The 14,906-nt window shown below is 29.5% G+C and overlaps 6 protein-coding genes across 6 annotated transcripts; 4 read left to right on the forward strand and 2 right to left on the reverse strand.

Annotated features, from left to right (window-relative positions):
- Positions 1 to 182: 182 nt before the first annotated feature.
- YTP1 (Ytp1p) lies at positions 183 to 1,532 on the forward strand (the record flags this gene model as incomplete). The annotated part of the gene is made up of 1 exon (XM_064859779.1): positions 183 to 1,532. One exon carries the CDS (start codon positions 183 to 185, stop codon positions 1,530 to 1,532), a length of 1,350 nt encoding a protein of 449 aa, XP_064713152.1.
- Positions 1,533 to 2,266: 734 nt separating this feature from the next.
- Positions 2,267 to 5,281, forward strand: SIN4 (Sin4p; the record flags this gene model as incomplete). The annotated part of the gene is made up of 1 exon (XM_064859780.1): positions 2,267 to 5,281. The coding sequence occupies one exon, from the start codon at positions 2,267 to 2,269 to the stop codon at positions 5,279 to 5,281; it is 3,015 nt and encodes a 1,004-aa protein (XP_064713153.1).
- An 816-nt stretch (positions 5,282 to 6,097) lies between these two features.
- On the forward strand, positions 6,098 to 9,016 carry BNI4 (Bni4p; the record flags this gene model as incomplete). The annotated part of the gene is made up of 1 exon (XM_064859781.1): positions 6,098 to 9,016. One exon carries the CDS (start codon positions 6,098 to 6,100, stop codon positions 9,014 to 9,016), a length of 2,919 nt encoding a protein of 972 aa, XP_064713154.1.
- Positions 9,017 to 9,438: 422 nt separating this feature from the next.
- On the forward strand, positions 9,439 to 10,254 carry CSL4 (exosome non-catalytic core subunit CSL4; the record flags this gene model as incomplete). The annotated part of the gene is made up of 1 exon (XM_064859782.1): positions 9,439 to 10,254. The coding sequence occupies one exon, from the start codon at positions 9,439 to 9,441 to the stop codon at positions 10,252 to 10,254; it is 816 nt and encodes a 271-aa protein (XP_064713155.1).
- A 154-nt stretch (positions 10,255 to 10,408) lies between these two features.
- On the reverse strand, positions 10,409 to 11,512 carry PDR16 (phosphatidylinositol transporter; the record flags this gene model as incomplete). The annotated part of the gene is made up of 1 exon (XM_064859783.1): positions 10,409 to 11,512. One exon carries the CDS (start codon positions 11,510 to 11,512, stop codon positions 10,409 to 10,411), a length of 1,104 nt encoding a protein of 367 aa, XP_064713156.1.
- Positions 11,513 to 13,329: 1,817 nt separating this feature from the next.
- On the reverse strand, positions 13,330 to 14,799 carry ELA1 (elongin A; the record flags this gene model as incomplete). The annotated part of the gene is made up of 1 exon (XM_064859784.1): positions 13,330 to 14,799. The coding sequence occupies one exon, from the start codon at positions 14,797 to 14,799 to the stop codon at positions 13,330 to 13,332; it is 1,470 nt and encodes a 489-aa protein (XP_064713157.1).
- Between the last annotated feature and the right edge of the window lie 107 nt (positions 14,800 to 14,906).

Here is a 14,906-nt window from a genome sequence, read left to right on the forward strand (position 1 = left end):
AAGAAATGACTTTTTTAATAAACAATCACATTTAGAATCAAATTTATAAGTAATTCCTTTCGATGAGAAGATTCATAACTGATTATCATCATTTCTCTAATGAAATAAAATAGTAAGATAAGAAAGAAAGAACAACACAAAAAAGAAGAAGAAGAAGAAGAAGAAGAATACGCCTTAACAGGATGAAATTGCAAAAAGTGCACGAGTGGAATATCCATTGGGTTATAATTTTTTGTTATCTTTTTAGTTTAACTTTGTCCATGGAAATGGGATCTCATAAAATAAATAGCAACGATAATCATGAACATGACCACATGATTTTTACCAGGCCAGATATTCAGAAACCTGCATCAAGAACTATCCATTGGCTATTTACATTATTTTTCATCTTTTTAATCAATTCTATTAATACTTGCCTTGCTTTTGCTAGTTGCTTAAATTGGTCTCTTTTATTACAAATTATATCTACAATTTATAGTCTATTTGACATTACGTTTTTAAATTTTAAAGATAATAATAATGTTGAAAATAGAACTTCTAAAGGAACTGGTATCTTTATTTTTTTCACATCAATAATTACTCTAATTATTGGTTTCATATGTTTCATTAAAAATAAACAAAACAAAGAAAGGGTCTCAATATCTTTCTCTCAGCCTTTTCTCAACAGATTAAATATTCTCTATTGTAGTCTGGTTTTTATCAATACATTAACCGGATTTATTAAAGTATGTTTAGCACCAATTTCGCTTTTTGGATTCTGTAAAAATGATAAAACTGGCCAATGTTTAGCACATGGAATAATGGGTTCAAGTTTCATTCTCTATGGTTTCATATACTCCATGGTACTAATAATTCCCTGGATGAAGAAACAAACCTCGTCTAAATATTGTCAAGATTATATTGACAGTTGGATTATATGTATCTACGGAATAGTAAATACTTTTACCGAACACAGATGGGGAAGGGAACCATGGCATATACATGATTACCAACATACTGCCATGGGGATCCTTTGGTGGACCGGGGGGATCCTTGGTATACTGTTGTCTAGAAAGGGGAAAAGAACTTTTGTTCCTGGGTTGATTATCATGTTCACAGGATGGTCAATGACACAGCATCACCAACATTTAGAAATCAGTACCAATGTTCATAATATGTTTGGATTGATTTTAATTTTAGGTGGTGCCGTTAGAATAATTGAAATATCCATTCTGCTTAAAGATAAACCGTTGGTAGATGAAATTTTATCATTTCAATATTTATCGCCATTTTGTTTAGTTTGTGCTGGTTGTCTTTTCATGGCTGCAAACCAGGAACAATTAGATTTAGTGCTAAGATTAGGAGCAGAGCACAGTGCCTATATAATGATTATAATATCAGGTGCTTTTTTACTATATTGTTGGATGCTGTTCTGTTTAGAATATTATGTTTATTTATATTTAAATACACATAACAAATCTGTCAGAAAATATGATAGGATGGATCATGATTCATCTGATGTAGAATCTCTATTTGAACTGTCCAATATGTGAATAGACTATTAACAAAACATAAAAAAAACATCTCTAAAATAATAACCCAACACAATGAAATTTCCTTATTTAAAATAATATTAACGATTTTATTAATAGTTAGCTATTCAACCATCATTTCTTTGATAAATTTTTTGTGATAACAATTATATATTCTTTCTCAATCATAGTAGTAACAAACTATTTAATTGTTCTTCTTTTTGTATTTTTTTTTTTTATCTTTTTAGTAAGTTATTGATTATCCTAATATTGTATATGAATAAATCATCTGTACCCATTGATTTGTATACGTTTCCGAATATTTTTTGAAGTCTGCCTATATTGAATTATCTCACATTATGATGATGAGGCCAGATAGAAATATAAAAATCTTTTTGATTATATTGCAACAAAAAAAAAAATAAAATAAAAAATACAAAAAAAAAAATTCAAAATCAGAGAAAAAGAAAAAGAGAAACAATAGCTATTGAGGTAACGACATGACACAGTAGTTGTAACCCAGATTCTCAAATAAATATATGCCCAAGTATATTTGGAATATACAATATTGTCTATATCTATTTTCATTTCGTATTTGTTTTGATTAAATATTATTAATATAGTGGTAAGGATTCAATCCTTGAAATTCCCTTAAAGTGCCAACTAATACAGCATCCTCAGCATCAACAGGCTCTTCTTCTTCTTCTTATTTTTTATTTTACTTATAATTATTTATAAAGTAGCACATTCAAATAATGATTCCAAATATTTCTAGTAAAAGAGTGTCCTGGTCTAAAAATGGGATAATTGCATATGCAGATTCAGAATCTTCGGAGGGAAATCTGTGTATTAGTTTTTTGGAAACAATTAATGGTGTAAACTGGAGATTCCATCCTCCACAACGTTACATGATTCACCCCCAATTACATGAAGACTCTAGTAATATATCACTATCAACCACTTCCAAAAATAACGATACAAATACTGTTCATTCTACTAACACTAGTAACATTGATAACACTGGGAATAACCAGTATATTAATAACAAAAATACCCCAACAACGACAACTTCCACCAGTATTGTTAACAATTATGTTAATCTAAATGGAAAGCCTGGTGCAGGTATTCCTAACTCACCTAAATTTTTTTACAATATTTCTTCTGTTCATTGGAATAATTGGTTCAGTTTACCTGGTGATATGTTAGCAGTTTGCGATGAAATTGGTAACATGACAATGTTGATTGCTGGCCAGAGTCCTGAAGGGGCTACTACATTTGAAAAATTAACAATGCTATTTCAAGATAACATTTATAAACTTTATAACCATATCATGCCTTTAGCTCCTATAACTACTCAATCGAAACAGATAGAAAAAAAGAAAACAAAAAAGGAGTATCATACAACAATCTTAGATTTTCATTGGATTAGTTCATCAAAAAGTGTCATAATTTCCCAGTTTTGTGCCTTAGACACTACAACTAACATATATAGAAATAAAGCTCAACAAATCCCACCGTATGGTGTTTTTCATCCTCCATCAATGAAATATGCATGTGCGGCTATACGCAGAAATGGCCAAATCGATTTTTGGTATCAATTTTCCAATTCTAAAGATCATAAAAAAGTTACCTTGCAACTTTCTATGTCTAATTCTCAACAAAGGAGCAAAGAATTGGATTGGTTACAATTTGCTAATATTACTCCAATAGATGATGGACATTGCATGCTTATTACAGCATATTCGAAATTGAGAGAAAAATTATGTTTTTATAAATTATACGTGTCATGGAACGGATCCGCCAATAGACCGTTATCTGATCCAAATTTAAGAATTCAAAATATATTAAATGTATCCCTTGATAGAGTTGATAGTAAAGGAAGTATAATAACACTATCTAATTTACATGTAGTAACAAAAACAGTATCAGAAAAGGATCATTATCCAGAGATTATATTAGTTTTTGATATTAATGGAACAAAAAAATCATTAATAAAAAGAATGCGTTTGATTAATACATATTTAGCTCTGGATTATTTATCTATTCTAAATCCAAATTTACAAAATGAAAATACAGACAAGCTTCCTGTAAAGACCAAACATTATAATGTTCGTTATTATAATGATATGATAATAGATGATAAAATTATCAATGTATCTTCAGAAATGTTGGACAGTTTTATATCTTTCTATACAGAAACAGGGAATATTGCTTCATATAATTTAAACGATTGGGAATTAGAAACTGAACGAATGAAGCATCAAGTAAAACAGGGAAAATACACTAATATAATTACTTCTGTGTTAAGTGCCGGATTTCATTACCCTAAATTTCCTGTTTATTTATCATTAGATTGGATCTGTGTTTCACCAACAATATCGGGTGTGATATATAAATTACGTCACGAGAGTATTCCTGAATTTCACTGTGTGATAAAAGATGATATATCAAATGCAAATAATGATTCAATTGATGCCACTGCAATGGCTTTCACTTTTGTTGGAAGTACACACAGACAGTTATCTGCAGAAGATTTATCTATTGCATGTAAAAATCATATAACAAAGTTAGAGCAAATAAAGGAAGAAAGAGCAATAAATTTTATAACGACTTTAATGACTAGTCTATATCCATTTTTTAATGTATCCTTAAATGCTCCAAAAGAAATTATGGAAAAAATGGTAACAAGTAGACCAATTCAAAAGATTATGTTATTTCAATTAGAGTTGGGTAGCAGATTTAGATATAAGGAAAATATCGCCTCAATGGCAAGAATTATATTATATCTCAAAAATGTCTTATTTTCCTTTAGCGGCGTAGCTCGTAACCTACAATTTGCTATCGAACAAATGAATTCAGCTCAAGCAGAGGGAAATCAAAATAAATTGTTTCAAACTGCATTTTCAAAGCAAGATTTAATTCATTCCCTGATTCCTGTTGCTAAATGGTTTGTGAAGTTCATAACTTATTTAATGCAAGAAGTGTTAATATTAGTTAATAACCCTCCTGCAGAAAAAGGTACATTAGTTCTTGGTGTACTTGGATCTAAAATGTCAAGGCAACTACTTTTGTCTATTTTGACTGAAGTTAAACGAATTGCACAAGTTATTACGAAATTTCCAGAATCTACATACCCTGTGTTGAATGAGTCTTCCAATTATTTGAAAATGGTATTAGGTGAATCACCAATTAATTTTGAAAAATTTGAAACATTTTTGATCAATATTAACAATAAATTTTCTACAACAAATGAGGGACAAAATGCAAACGAGATTCAATCAATATTAAATAGAGAACATTCTTTATTGATTAAAGCAGAGGTCCCGCAAAGTCATCAAAAAGTGGCAGAATTTTTAGTCACCTATGCCAATAACACATTGGTGTCTCATTTGAACGCAGCTAATGTTTATTTTGCTGATACTTCAGGATTACGAACATCTCAAGAAGAATTTTTTGTAGAAGATGTAAGACATCTCTTACAACCAGTTGAGGATGGGTTGATTATCAGTTCAAAAGCATTTAATAAGAAATATGATACCTCCAAACTATTCAGTCAATTGATATATGATGGTGTAACGTATGATAGATTAAGTGAGATAGAGTTGAAAGATGGTAAATTGAAAAGGTGTAGCCGCTGTGGTTGTGTTACAAGGGCGGGGTATGTAGTTGCATCTGATAAGACTATCATCTCTACTTCTATTCAAACGAAGAGATGGCCTACTATGTATACCCGAATGTGTATATGTTCTGGTTTGTTATACGAATTATGAGAAAAAAGTCAAATACTAATCTGAAATATATATATATATATATATATATATATATATACATGTGTGTATGTATAAAGGGAAAGAGAAAGAGATTAGGCTTAGAATTAATAATCTATTTGTTGTACACATGTTTTATTCTATTTTTTTAAAAATGAGAAGGAAGATTGTTTAATACATTCTAATACAAGGAAGTCTTTATCCTACTAATTTGAATGATATTTTAGTTGTATTGGAAAGTTTGATTCCAGTATATTATTTTATTTATTTATTTATTTTCTTGTAAGTACATCTGTTTAATTTGTTCATTTTATTTTTAGCTTTTCCTTTTCGCGTTTTTCTTTTCTGCCCGAGCATCAGATCAAAATTCTTTTTAGTGAAGAGCTTTTACGCGTCGCGGTTTCTTGATCTCCATTTCGAATGGATAGCCATTTATTCTTTGATCTTAAAATGTCACCTTTCGAGAATTGGATTAAAGACAAAAAAAATGTTGCCGCTTTGGCTAGTCCACTACTGATGTAACATTACAGTCAATAGCAGAGAAGATAAAAAAAATACTAATGTTAAGCTAGCTTTATTGAAATTACTTTAGAGATAACATTTTGCTGAATAACTTTCTTTTTTAAAAAAATTCAAGAAAGGACTATTCTCTATTTTAACAAATAAACAATATATTCAATTAATAATTTATGAGCATTCAATAATCCATACAATATTATAAGCCTATATTTATTATTTTGTTGAATACGTTATCATTGAGACTGCAAGATAACAGAAAAAAGCTAATATTAATCCACATATATTACAATAAAGATAATAATGATGCATACTACTATCTCTACTACAGATAAGGTAGACCTTAATAGTCGAAAAAATCATCAAAGTAACAATATTGATACATCGCAATTGTTAAATTCATCCTTTTTCTACTCTGAGTCTGTTAATGTTCTTGATCATTCACGTAGCTTCAGAAATTCTTTGATATTAAGAGAAATGTCTGATTTTAATATAAATGAATCTTTGAAGCAACCTTCTAGTAAATCTTTTGAGGATGGTGCTACTACTAATTTAACTACTCCAACATCAATAAATTCTATAAATAATAAATCTAATGTTCAAAAATCAAAATCATCTTTAAGCAACACACAGATGACTGCAAATAATTTTAAGATGAGAAAGAATGAGATTAAAACAGCTAACATAACGGCATCCCCATCACTTAGTGCATTGGCTGATCTTTTAAATGAAAAATCTAAAAATGCTGACAGAAGAATGAAAAACTCATTAGCAAATTATTCTTCTATATCAGAAGAACTAGAAGAAGAAAACCACGAAACAAACATGCAAAATAATAACAATGAAACACTTAATAGTAACAATCTTGGATATTCCCAAGCAAATCAAAATTTTTCGCCCAATTTAATTGATTTGAATGACGAACAGCCCTTAAAGAGCAATGTATTTATTCCAAATATAAATTCAACTAACAGAGACCATTTATCAATTGAACAACCAGACTTTTTGACAACTCCAGTTATAGAACAAAAACCAAATAATATGTTAGATAATAACAGTAATAAAAGTATAATTGAAACTAATTCAGTAGCATATCAAGATTCAAAATATTCATCTGAAGAAAATAATTCACAAAGCACAAATTATAGTAACGAATCACACACACACGACACAAATGAATCATTAGATGAATTAGTAGAAGATGATAATAGTACTTTGATTGATGAATCAGGTATTATGCCTCAAAATAACGTAAATCCAAATTGGAGTAGAGTATTAGCCCATCATAAAAATAGCAATTTTAGAACAAATAATATCACTTCGAAAAATAGTACCTTATTAGATGCTGGAAAATCTCTATCTTCTACACAAACTACCAAGGACAATTCTGGTAAACCAGCTAGGAAAAAACCTATTATCAAATCTAAACCTATAAATCAAATAAAAACTGATGATAAACAGGAAAAGCAAAAGAAAAGAAGAAGCATATTCTCGTTTTTTCAAAAGAAACCATCGAAATCTAAAAGTAGTCCACAAAATATGATAAGAAGTGTATCCTTACAAAATGAATACGGTACATTGGGAAAGAAACAAACCTCTTCAAGAAGGATTGTGACAACGACCTCACCAATACTAGGAAAAGAGGTTGAATCCACTAATAATATATCTGACACATATATCAAAAACAAAAACAAAAGCATCAGTGAAAGCATATCTACTCAAAGTCCAATTTATGACAATAAAGACGATAATTCGGACATGGAAAGTAAACAGAGTAATATAGAAAAGTTACAAGAACCAATATCATTACCTAAACAGAGAAAATTACAAGAGGAATCAATTGTAAAGGAAAATTTAAGAAGTATCACACCTTTAGATGTTAAAAATGCTTTAAACAAAGGAGATATGATAACAGATTCTTCATCATCAGAAGATATATTTGCTAATAAAAGCTTGGTAAATGAACTGCAGCCACCAAAACTTTTATCACCATCTATTTCTGATCATGTATCAAGGAGGGACTCCGGGGAAGTTCATTTCCCTAAATCTCTTGATAAGGAAGAGATTGACTATATCACACAATTAGAGAGAAATAGATCGATTAGATCAAGCACAAAAAGAAGATCAATAGACACTTTATCTATAAAGGCACAAAATGAAGGTATGACAATATATGAACCTTCTGATGTGGTTTTGGCCACTCCTGATTTAAGTAAAAGTCCGACAAGCAGTATTTTAAAGAATATTGGAACTTTTGATAGTGATGGATTGAATTATGAACTTTCTTTGGGTTCTATTGAAGAAAAATTAAACGAATTGAGCTTGGCATTTGATGAAGAACCGGAAGAAATGTTAAATTTGAACAATCAAAACACACTTTTTGTGACATCCGATCAAAATAAAGAATCTTTGAAAAATCACAATGAATATAGTGCTACGATGGATGAAAAAGAAGACGATGATTTAATGAATGATATTATGGAGTTTGCTAATATAATTAACTTTGGTGATGGTTTAAACCTTGATTTAGATCTAAATATTAATAATGATTCTCTAAATGCATCTAATAATCAGAAAAAAACATTTAACCCTAAGGTTATAAAAAGAGAAAATTCACCTGAAAAAGCCAATATTAATAGTGGTGATATAGATTTTAATAATAATATTACTTTTCAAAATTCAGGATTGGGTTTACAATTTAGCAATGGAGACATTGCCGTTAACAACAGTGCTTATGATAATGATAACATTGAAATACAATATGGCACATCTATCCTAGAAACACCAGAGATTGTAGAAACAGAGGATTTTAATAACGAAACCTTTAGTGCGATTGATTTCAAGAATAAAATAAAACAAAATATGAATTCAAATCATGCTACTATAACGTCACCACATATGGAGGAATACATAGCTCATAATTACTCTACTATAGAGAGACCTATATCTATGTCTTTTAAAGGTTTGTTGGGAAATACAATGGGTAATTCTTTGTCTTCACTTAATACAGATATACCGAATTCTAATGGAAAAGTGAAGTTTTCTTCAAAGATTATCTTATATGAAACCTATGATGAGTTTGAATATGATAGACATCCAAATATTAGTACTTGTAACCAATTGACTCCACAATTAGCTCAAATGATAAAAGCAGAATTAAATGAATTGAAAAGAGAAATGGAGGTACATGAAAATTCAAGATGTTATACACAATTTTTTTAATTATATATGGATAGTTACATTTAGGCATATATAAATCATATAAGCAATTTTAATTGAACTATTTGTAAATATATCTATAAATACAATTTCAGGTGACATTTAATTAGCATTTATTTATTGTGTATGCCTGTGTCTTTATGATGTCGCTAATTCATATATCTTTGAAGAAAAAAATTGGCAACTTCACAAAACAAAAAAATTTTTGTCATTTATCATGAAAAATTTTACTTAAACAAAGAGATTGAGGAAGAAGACAATAAAAGAGACACATAAATAAGAACTAAATGTGCCGCCAAGTGCATCAATATTATAATATAAAAGGATTTATATTCAGCAATTTAAATATATTAATAAAATTTGATAAGTGAAGGAGGGTACAAAAACGTCAAAAAAAAAATTATTAAAAAGTATAATTTATTCAAATGTCGGAACTAAATTTTGAATTACCAAGTCGAGTCATTCCTGGCCAGTTATTGTGTCCTCTTTATGTACCAACAGAGCCAAAAGTTACTAAATATATAGCAGGACCAGGAACCAAAGTTGTTCACTACGACTTGAATAATATAGATGTCATTACTAGTACAAGAATTGGTAATGTTCAAGTTGTAGAAAAAGACCTACCTAATAATGAAGAGAATGAAAAGACAACTAATAATGATATGATGCTAATAGAAATCAGTGTAATAAATAAAACTACTAGTAACGATAGTGGCATCTCTAATACACTTAGTAAAAGCAATAGAGATAAATTGCTGCCAAAAGAAGGTGATATTGTTTTATGTCGTGTCGTAAGAATATCATTACAAAGAGCCAATGTGGAAATAATTGGATTTCAAAACGAACCTATTCCTATTGATGGTGGTGTAGGAACCAATGGACATGGTGTTATAGGAGTAAATGGTGGGTCTGGTGGAGCTACATTTTCAATGTCACAAAGCTCATCTGATCTTGGTGAAACCTTTAGAGGTATAATTAGGTCACAGGATGTTAGAGCAACTGAAAGAGATCGTGTTAAGATGATTGAATGTTTCAAACCCGGTGATATAGTGAAAGCGCAAATATTATCTTTAGGTGATGGTGTGAATTATTATTTGACGACTGCAAGAAATGATCTTGGAGTTATATTTGCTAAATCAAATAATGGTGCAGGGAATCTAATGTATGCCATGGATTGGCAAACGATGGTGTCTCCTGTAACAGGTGTCATTGAGAAACGTAAATGTGCAAAACCTTTTTGAATGAAAAATAAATATCATTAAAAATTATATATATATATATATATATATATATATATATTTGTATATGCATCAATAAAACAAATAAACAAATAACATAGAAGGGTAAAAAAAAACAAAATATCTATCAAAAAATCAAAAAAAGGACTATACTTGATTAAGTATCATTTACTTTTAATGGTGGATACTTTAATTCCTCATGGTTACCTCTAAGATCGTATTCACTTAAACCTATAACTGCACCAAACTTATTAAATCTTTCCATATAATGTGCTCTTTTTAACTTAGACATTTCTACTAATTTAGGCCAGTAAATTTCATGATCATATTTAAAATCTAACACACCACCATAGACACAATCCAACTGTCTTTCATCGACGTATCTATTAAATGGTTCATCAAATACTAATTTATTCCTTGTTACTGGATCAATAAATGGATGGATTAACTTTAAGAAAGACCATGCTAGCCATGGTATATTAGTCAATAAGGCCTTCCCTAATCTTTCTGGATAATGTGTCTGTAAGATATGCAATACTTCTTTACCGATACCAATTGGAGGTATTTTACTGTTTCCACTTATTTTTGGTACATCAGGGTATTCTTTAAAATCAATTAATAATGCCAAAGATCCTTGTCCCATAGGCATGAAATCAATGACTCTTTCCAACATAAACACTAAATGTTGTACTTGTCTCTGAGAAGTCTTTGTGTTCTGTCTACCAGGTTTCAAATAAAGGATTGGTCTACCATCATTGTCGTAACCCATTACGATTTGCTTCCCACTTTCATTTTCGATGGCTACCAGATCTGAGGTAACAGTGTCACCATTTTCTTCACCAAGGTGGTTAATACCAAACTCACGCCTCCATGCTAAGGATTGCGTGATACGATCAATAGATTGATCAATATTCCAATTAGTAGCTTTTAAGTATCTTATGATACATTCTTTTGTCAGCCATGCTTTTTCTTCAAGTAGAAGAGGCGATCTGTCCTTTTGATCTCGAGACTTAAATGACTTCTCACTATTTGGAATTAATAAAGCATCATTTGTTAGATATTTTAGCATAAGGATGTACTTCTCCTTTTCTTCGTTATTACTAAACTCCGATGTACATCTAATTTCTAAATATGAAGGAAGATCGAATATTGGTTCATTTATTACTAATATTTTTTTTTGTTTATCCTTGTTGTTTTTAGTTTGAGAATCTACAGTCTTTTTATTATTGTTATTGCTTGTACCTAATAGTTTACCAAACATTGTTAAAAGTTTATTTTATAATAAAAGGCAATTTGTTGAGTTGAGATGTGTATATAAATGTATAAGCAGTATTGTGAAAATTATTCAATTAATTAAATTGGTTATTATTATTATTATTATTATTATTGTTGTTGTTGTTGCCATATGTCTTCTAGTAAGTTGAATAATAAAAACAAAGAAAGAAGACCAAGCAAGTAAGAAGAAATAGTGGTTAGGTAAGTAAACAAGTCTACATATATATATGAATGTCTGTATGTATGTGTATATAAGAAAGAAATATAATGGACGGGAGGGAGATGTTTGTGGAAGGATTTAGGTTACGGAGAAAAGCTTAAATACGAACAATTGTTGATTATTAAGAATATCTGACTCACATTAAATACGTAGCCATGTGTATAAAGGCATACATATGCATATATAATGTTATCTTAAATACGATTTATGACGCTGCGATTACTAAGATGAAGTAATGAGCAAAACGATACGATACCACCGCTGCTATTTTCTTTCCTGAACAGACCGATAGAAAAACAGAGCCATATAACAATAAGATGCCTTGTGAAGAGATTTGCAGTGCTCGAGAAGGGCTAAACGCGTGGATTTCTGCTCGAGGAGTAATCATTCTGAAAAAAAAAAAATGGCCGAATTCTTCCTCCACCCCTTCTAAAAGATTTAGGAACAAAAAATTACAAACTAAAAAAAAAAAAGGAAAACAAAACGATAAAGAAGCATGTGTAACACCGATACAAGTAGGGTTAAGTTAAAAATAATATTCTCTTCCTTTTTTTCCAAGGATCATATCAATTTGAAAGTTAGGGTTTTTGTAAAAAACATTTTGGAATATATCCATTTATGTGTGATTTCCATACATAATCAATATTTAAATTGAATAAATGATAGTAAGATAACTTGATGATTAATAACCACATAGTATATACTTTATACTTAGTGACTTTGTATGCTTGTTTTTTCTCTTACCTTAAAGTCTAATGGTTTGATTAACAAAAAGCAATCTGTAAATAAACACAAAAGAAATTAGTTGGTGATAAAATATCCCATTGTCTATCTCTGTATATTCAATACTCGGTCTGGGATAAACTATTTACAGATTACATAGTTTTTCTCTCAAACTAACATTGTTAGGGTTCAGTTACAAAGCAGTTGGATAAATATAACAAGAGAGTAGGGCTATAATAAATGTTTAAAAATCAGTTATTTCTTTTAGAGGTGCAATTTTTTTTTCTTTTGACAAGACTTTATGCGTAAAAAATTTTGGCAATATAAAATCTCCAACTCCATTTGACGTCCTCCACGATTTTGATGCTCTGTTTGTTTGTGGCAGCTCTTCGTGACAAACAAAAGAAAACACAAAAGATACAAAATCCCTCGCAGACTCCAGAAAAAAAAATAAAATAGAATAAAATAAAATAAAATGAAAAAATTCTTTTTTCCAGCTGCCTCATCTTGTTTTTTTGTGTAGGATAAATCTATAAAATTCATTGTATGGGCACTAATATAAAGTTTCCGTGGAACCAACACACAGAATCGGATCAGTTTACAATAGAATAGTATCCGTGGAAAGAAACACACGGGAATGTCCTTTTTTATTATTATTATTGTTGTTGTTGTTATTTTCGTTATTATGGTTATTTAACGGAAATAGATAAGAAAAAAAAAATAATAATAATATTTCATACATTCGTTACATTATATTAGATTATATCATTATCTACGTAAATGATAAAATATTCATGCCTTCGTTATATTATTAAGTATGGACCATAGACAATGTTTGCTCAATGGATCGTTATGCAATTTCATTTTTTCTTTTGTAAGTAAGTTTTTAGAGAATAAATCTTTTTTTTCTTATTACTGTGTTCATTATTTGGTCTAGCATTCCCATTGTCATCGTGTCTGTTAATAGTAGATGTATCAGTCTTATAGGTCTTCTTTGGACTTACTCCAGGTTCACCATTATTCTTGTTACTATTTTTGCCATCATCTTTTAACCTGTTCAACATTAAATTTGTCTTTAAAGTGTCGCAAAGGGGCAATTGCATATTTGGGTGTACGGATGATATAAAAATGTTTGACTGTTTTCTCTTAGTACCTGTAATAATAGTCAAATTATTGTTTTCAATTACATTGTTATTACTCGTGATGGTACTATTATTACTCTCACCATTGGTCGTCGTTGTATTTTTATCATGAGATATATTTAATATAGGTGTTGGTTTAGCTGGTGATGATGATATTTGTCTAGACAAAGGCCTTTTCTTCTTTAAAAATATGTTTTGTTCTAAACTATTTCTTTGTTTGCGTATTGGCGTATGAATCTTACTAGCAGAAAAAGAGTTATTTAAATGTATAGTAGCAGCCATATTACTAGTATTTGAATTACTAACACTTGCTATCATTGAATCACTTTTGTTACCTGTTTGTCGTTTTGCTATATCATCTTCATTTATATTATTAATCAATGAGCCTCTAGAAATTGTTCTAAATAACCTCGAATCTATTCGCTTACCTGCCATCCCACCAAACGCTACTCTTTCTACGGGTTTTCTGTTTTCATTCTTCTGATTTGTACCATTTTGTAAACTCATTCTTTTAGTAGGTGCCATATACATTCTATCCATCAACTGTCTCTTCCTATATCCTCTGTTTCTTCTAGCTGTATTATCAATATAAAATTGTTCACCAACTATCACTGCAGATTTTTTCTCTCTTTCTTCCTTTATTCTTTGCATTTGAAGCCGTAGGTTTTCCGTTATCTTTGCTTCTTTTAATTTTATATCTTCTTGATATTGTAAATATAACATTCTATAAGGTACTTTATATTTCTTGGTAGTCATGTCCTTTTTAATCGTATCAGATATTCTGTTCTTTAATATAATTTTTATTAAAAAATCATTTTCATTTTCATTTTCATTACCATGACTATCTTTATTAATTTTATTAATTTTATTAGCTCTATTATCATAATATATACTTTTAATTGCATCTTTATAGTATTTTACAATAGTATCTTTATTGTTAACGTATTTTTCATGTACATTAGTTGGGAAGTCTGCTCGTAAAAAATCTAACCAAAGTTCATCGTCATCAAATATCCATTCAAGATTGAATCTCTCGTATCTCATTAATTGAATCGCATTAATGTTAATCCTTTTCAAATATTTATTTATCAGTCGATATGGTATATTCGCTATTATCTGGAACTTATCTTTGTTTCGAATTAAAGATTGCAAACAAAGTTCACTTAATGTTATATCTTTAACCTTCATTATGTCATATTATTAACCGCTATTATTAACTGCTGTTGATCCTTATTTCTTTTGTTTTTTTTTTCTTTTCTTCGTTTGGTTTTACTTTATTTGATTTATTTCTTATT

This window comes from Arxiozyma heterogenica (genome assembly GCF_036370985.1).
Source record: "Arxiozyma heterogenica strain weizmannii chromosome Unknown scaffold_27, whole genome shotgun sequence".
Lineage (NCBI taxonomy): Eukaryota > Fungi > Ascomycota > Saccharomycetes > Saccharomycetales > Saccharomycetaceae > Arxiozyma > Arxiozyma heterogenica.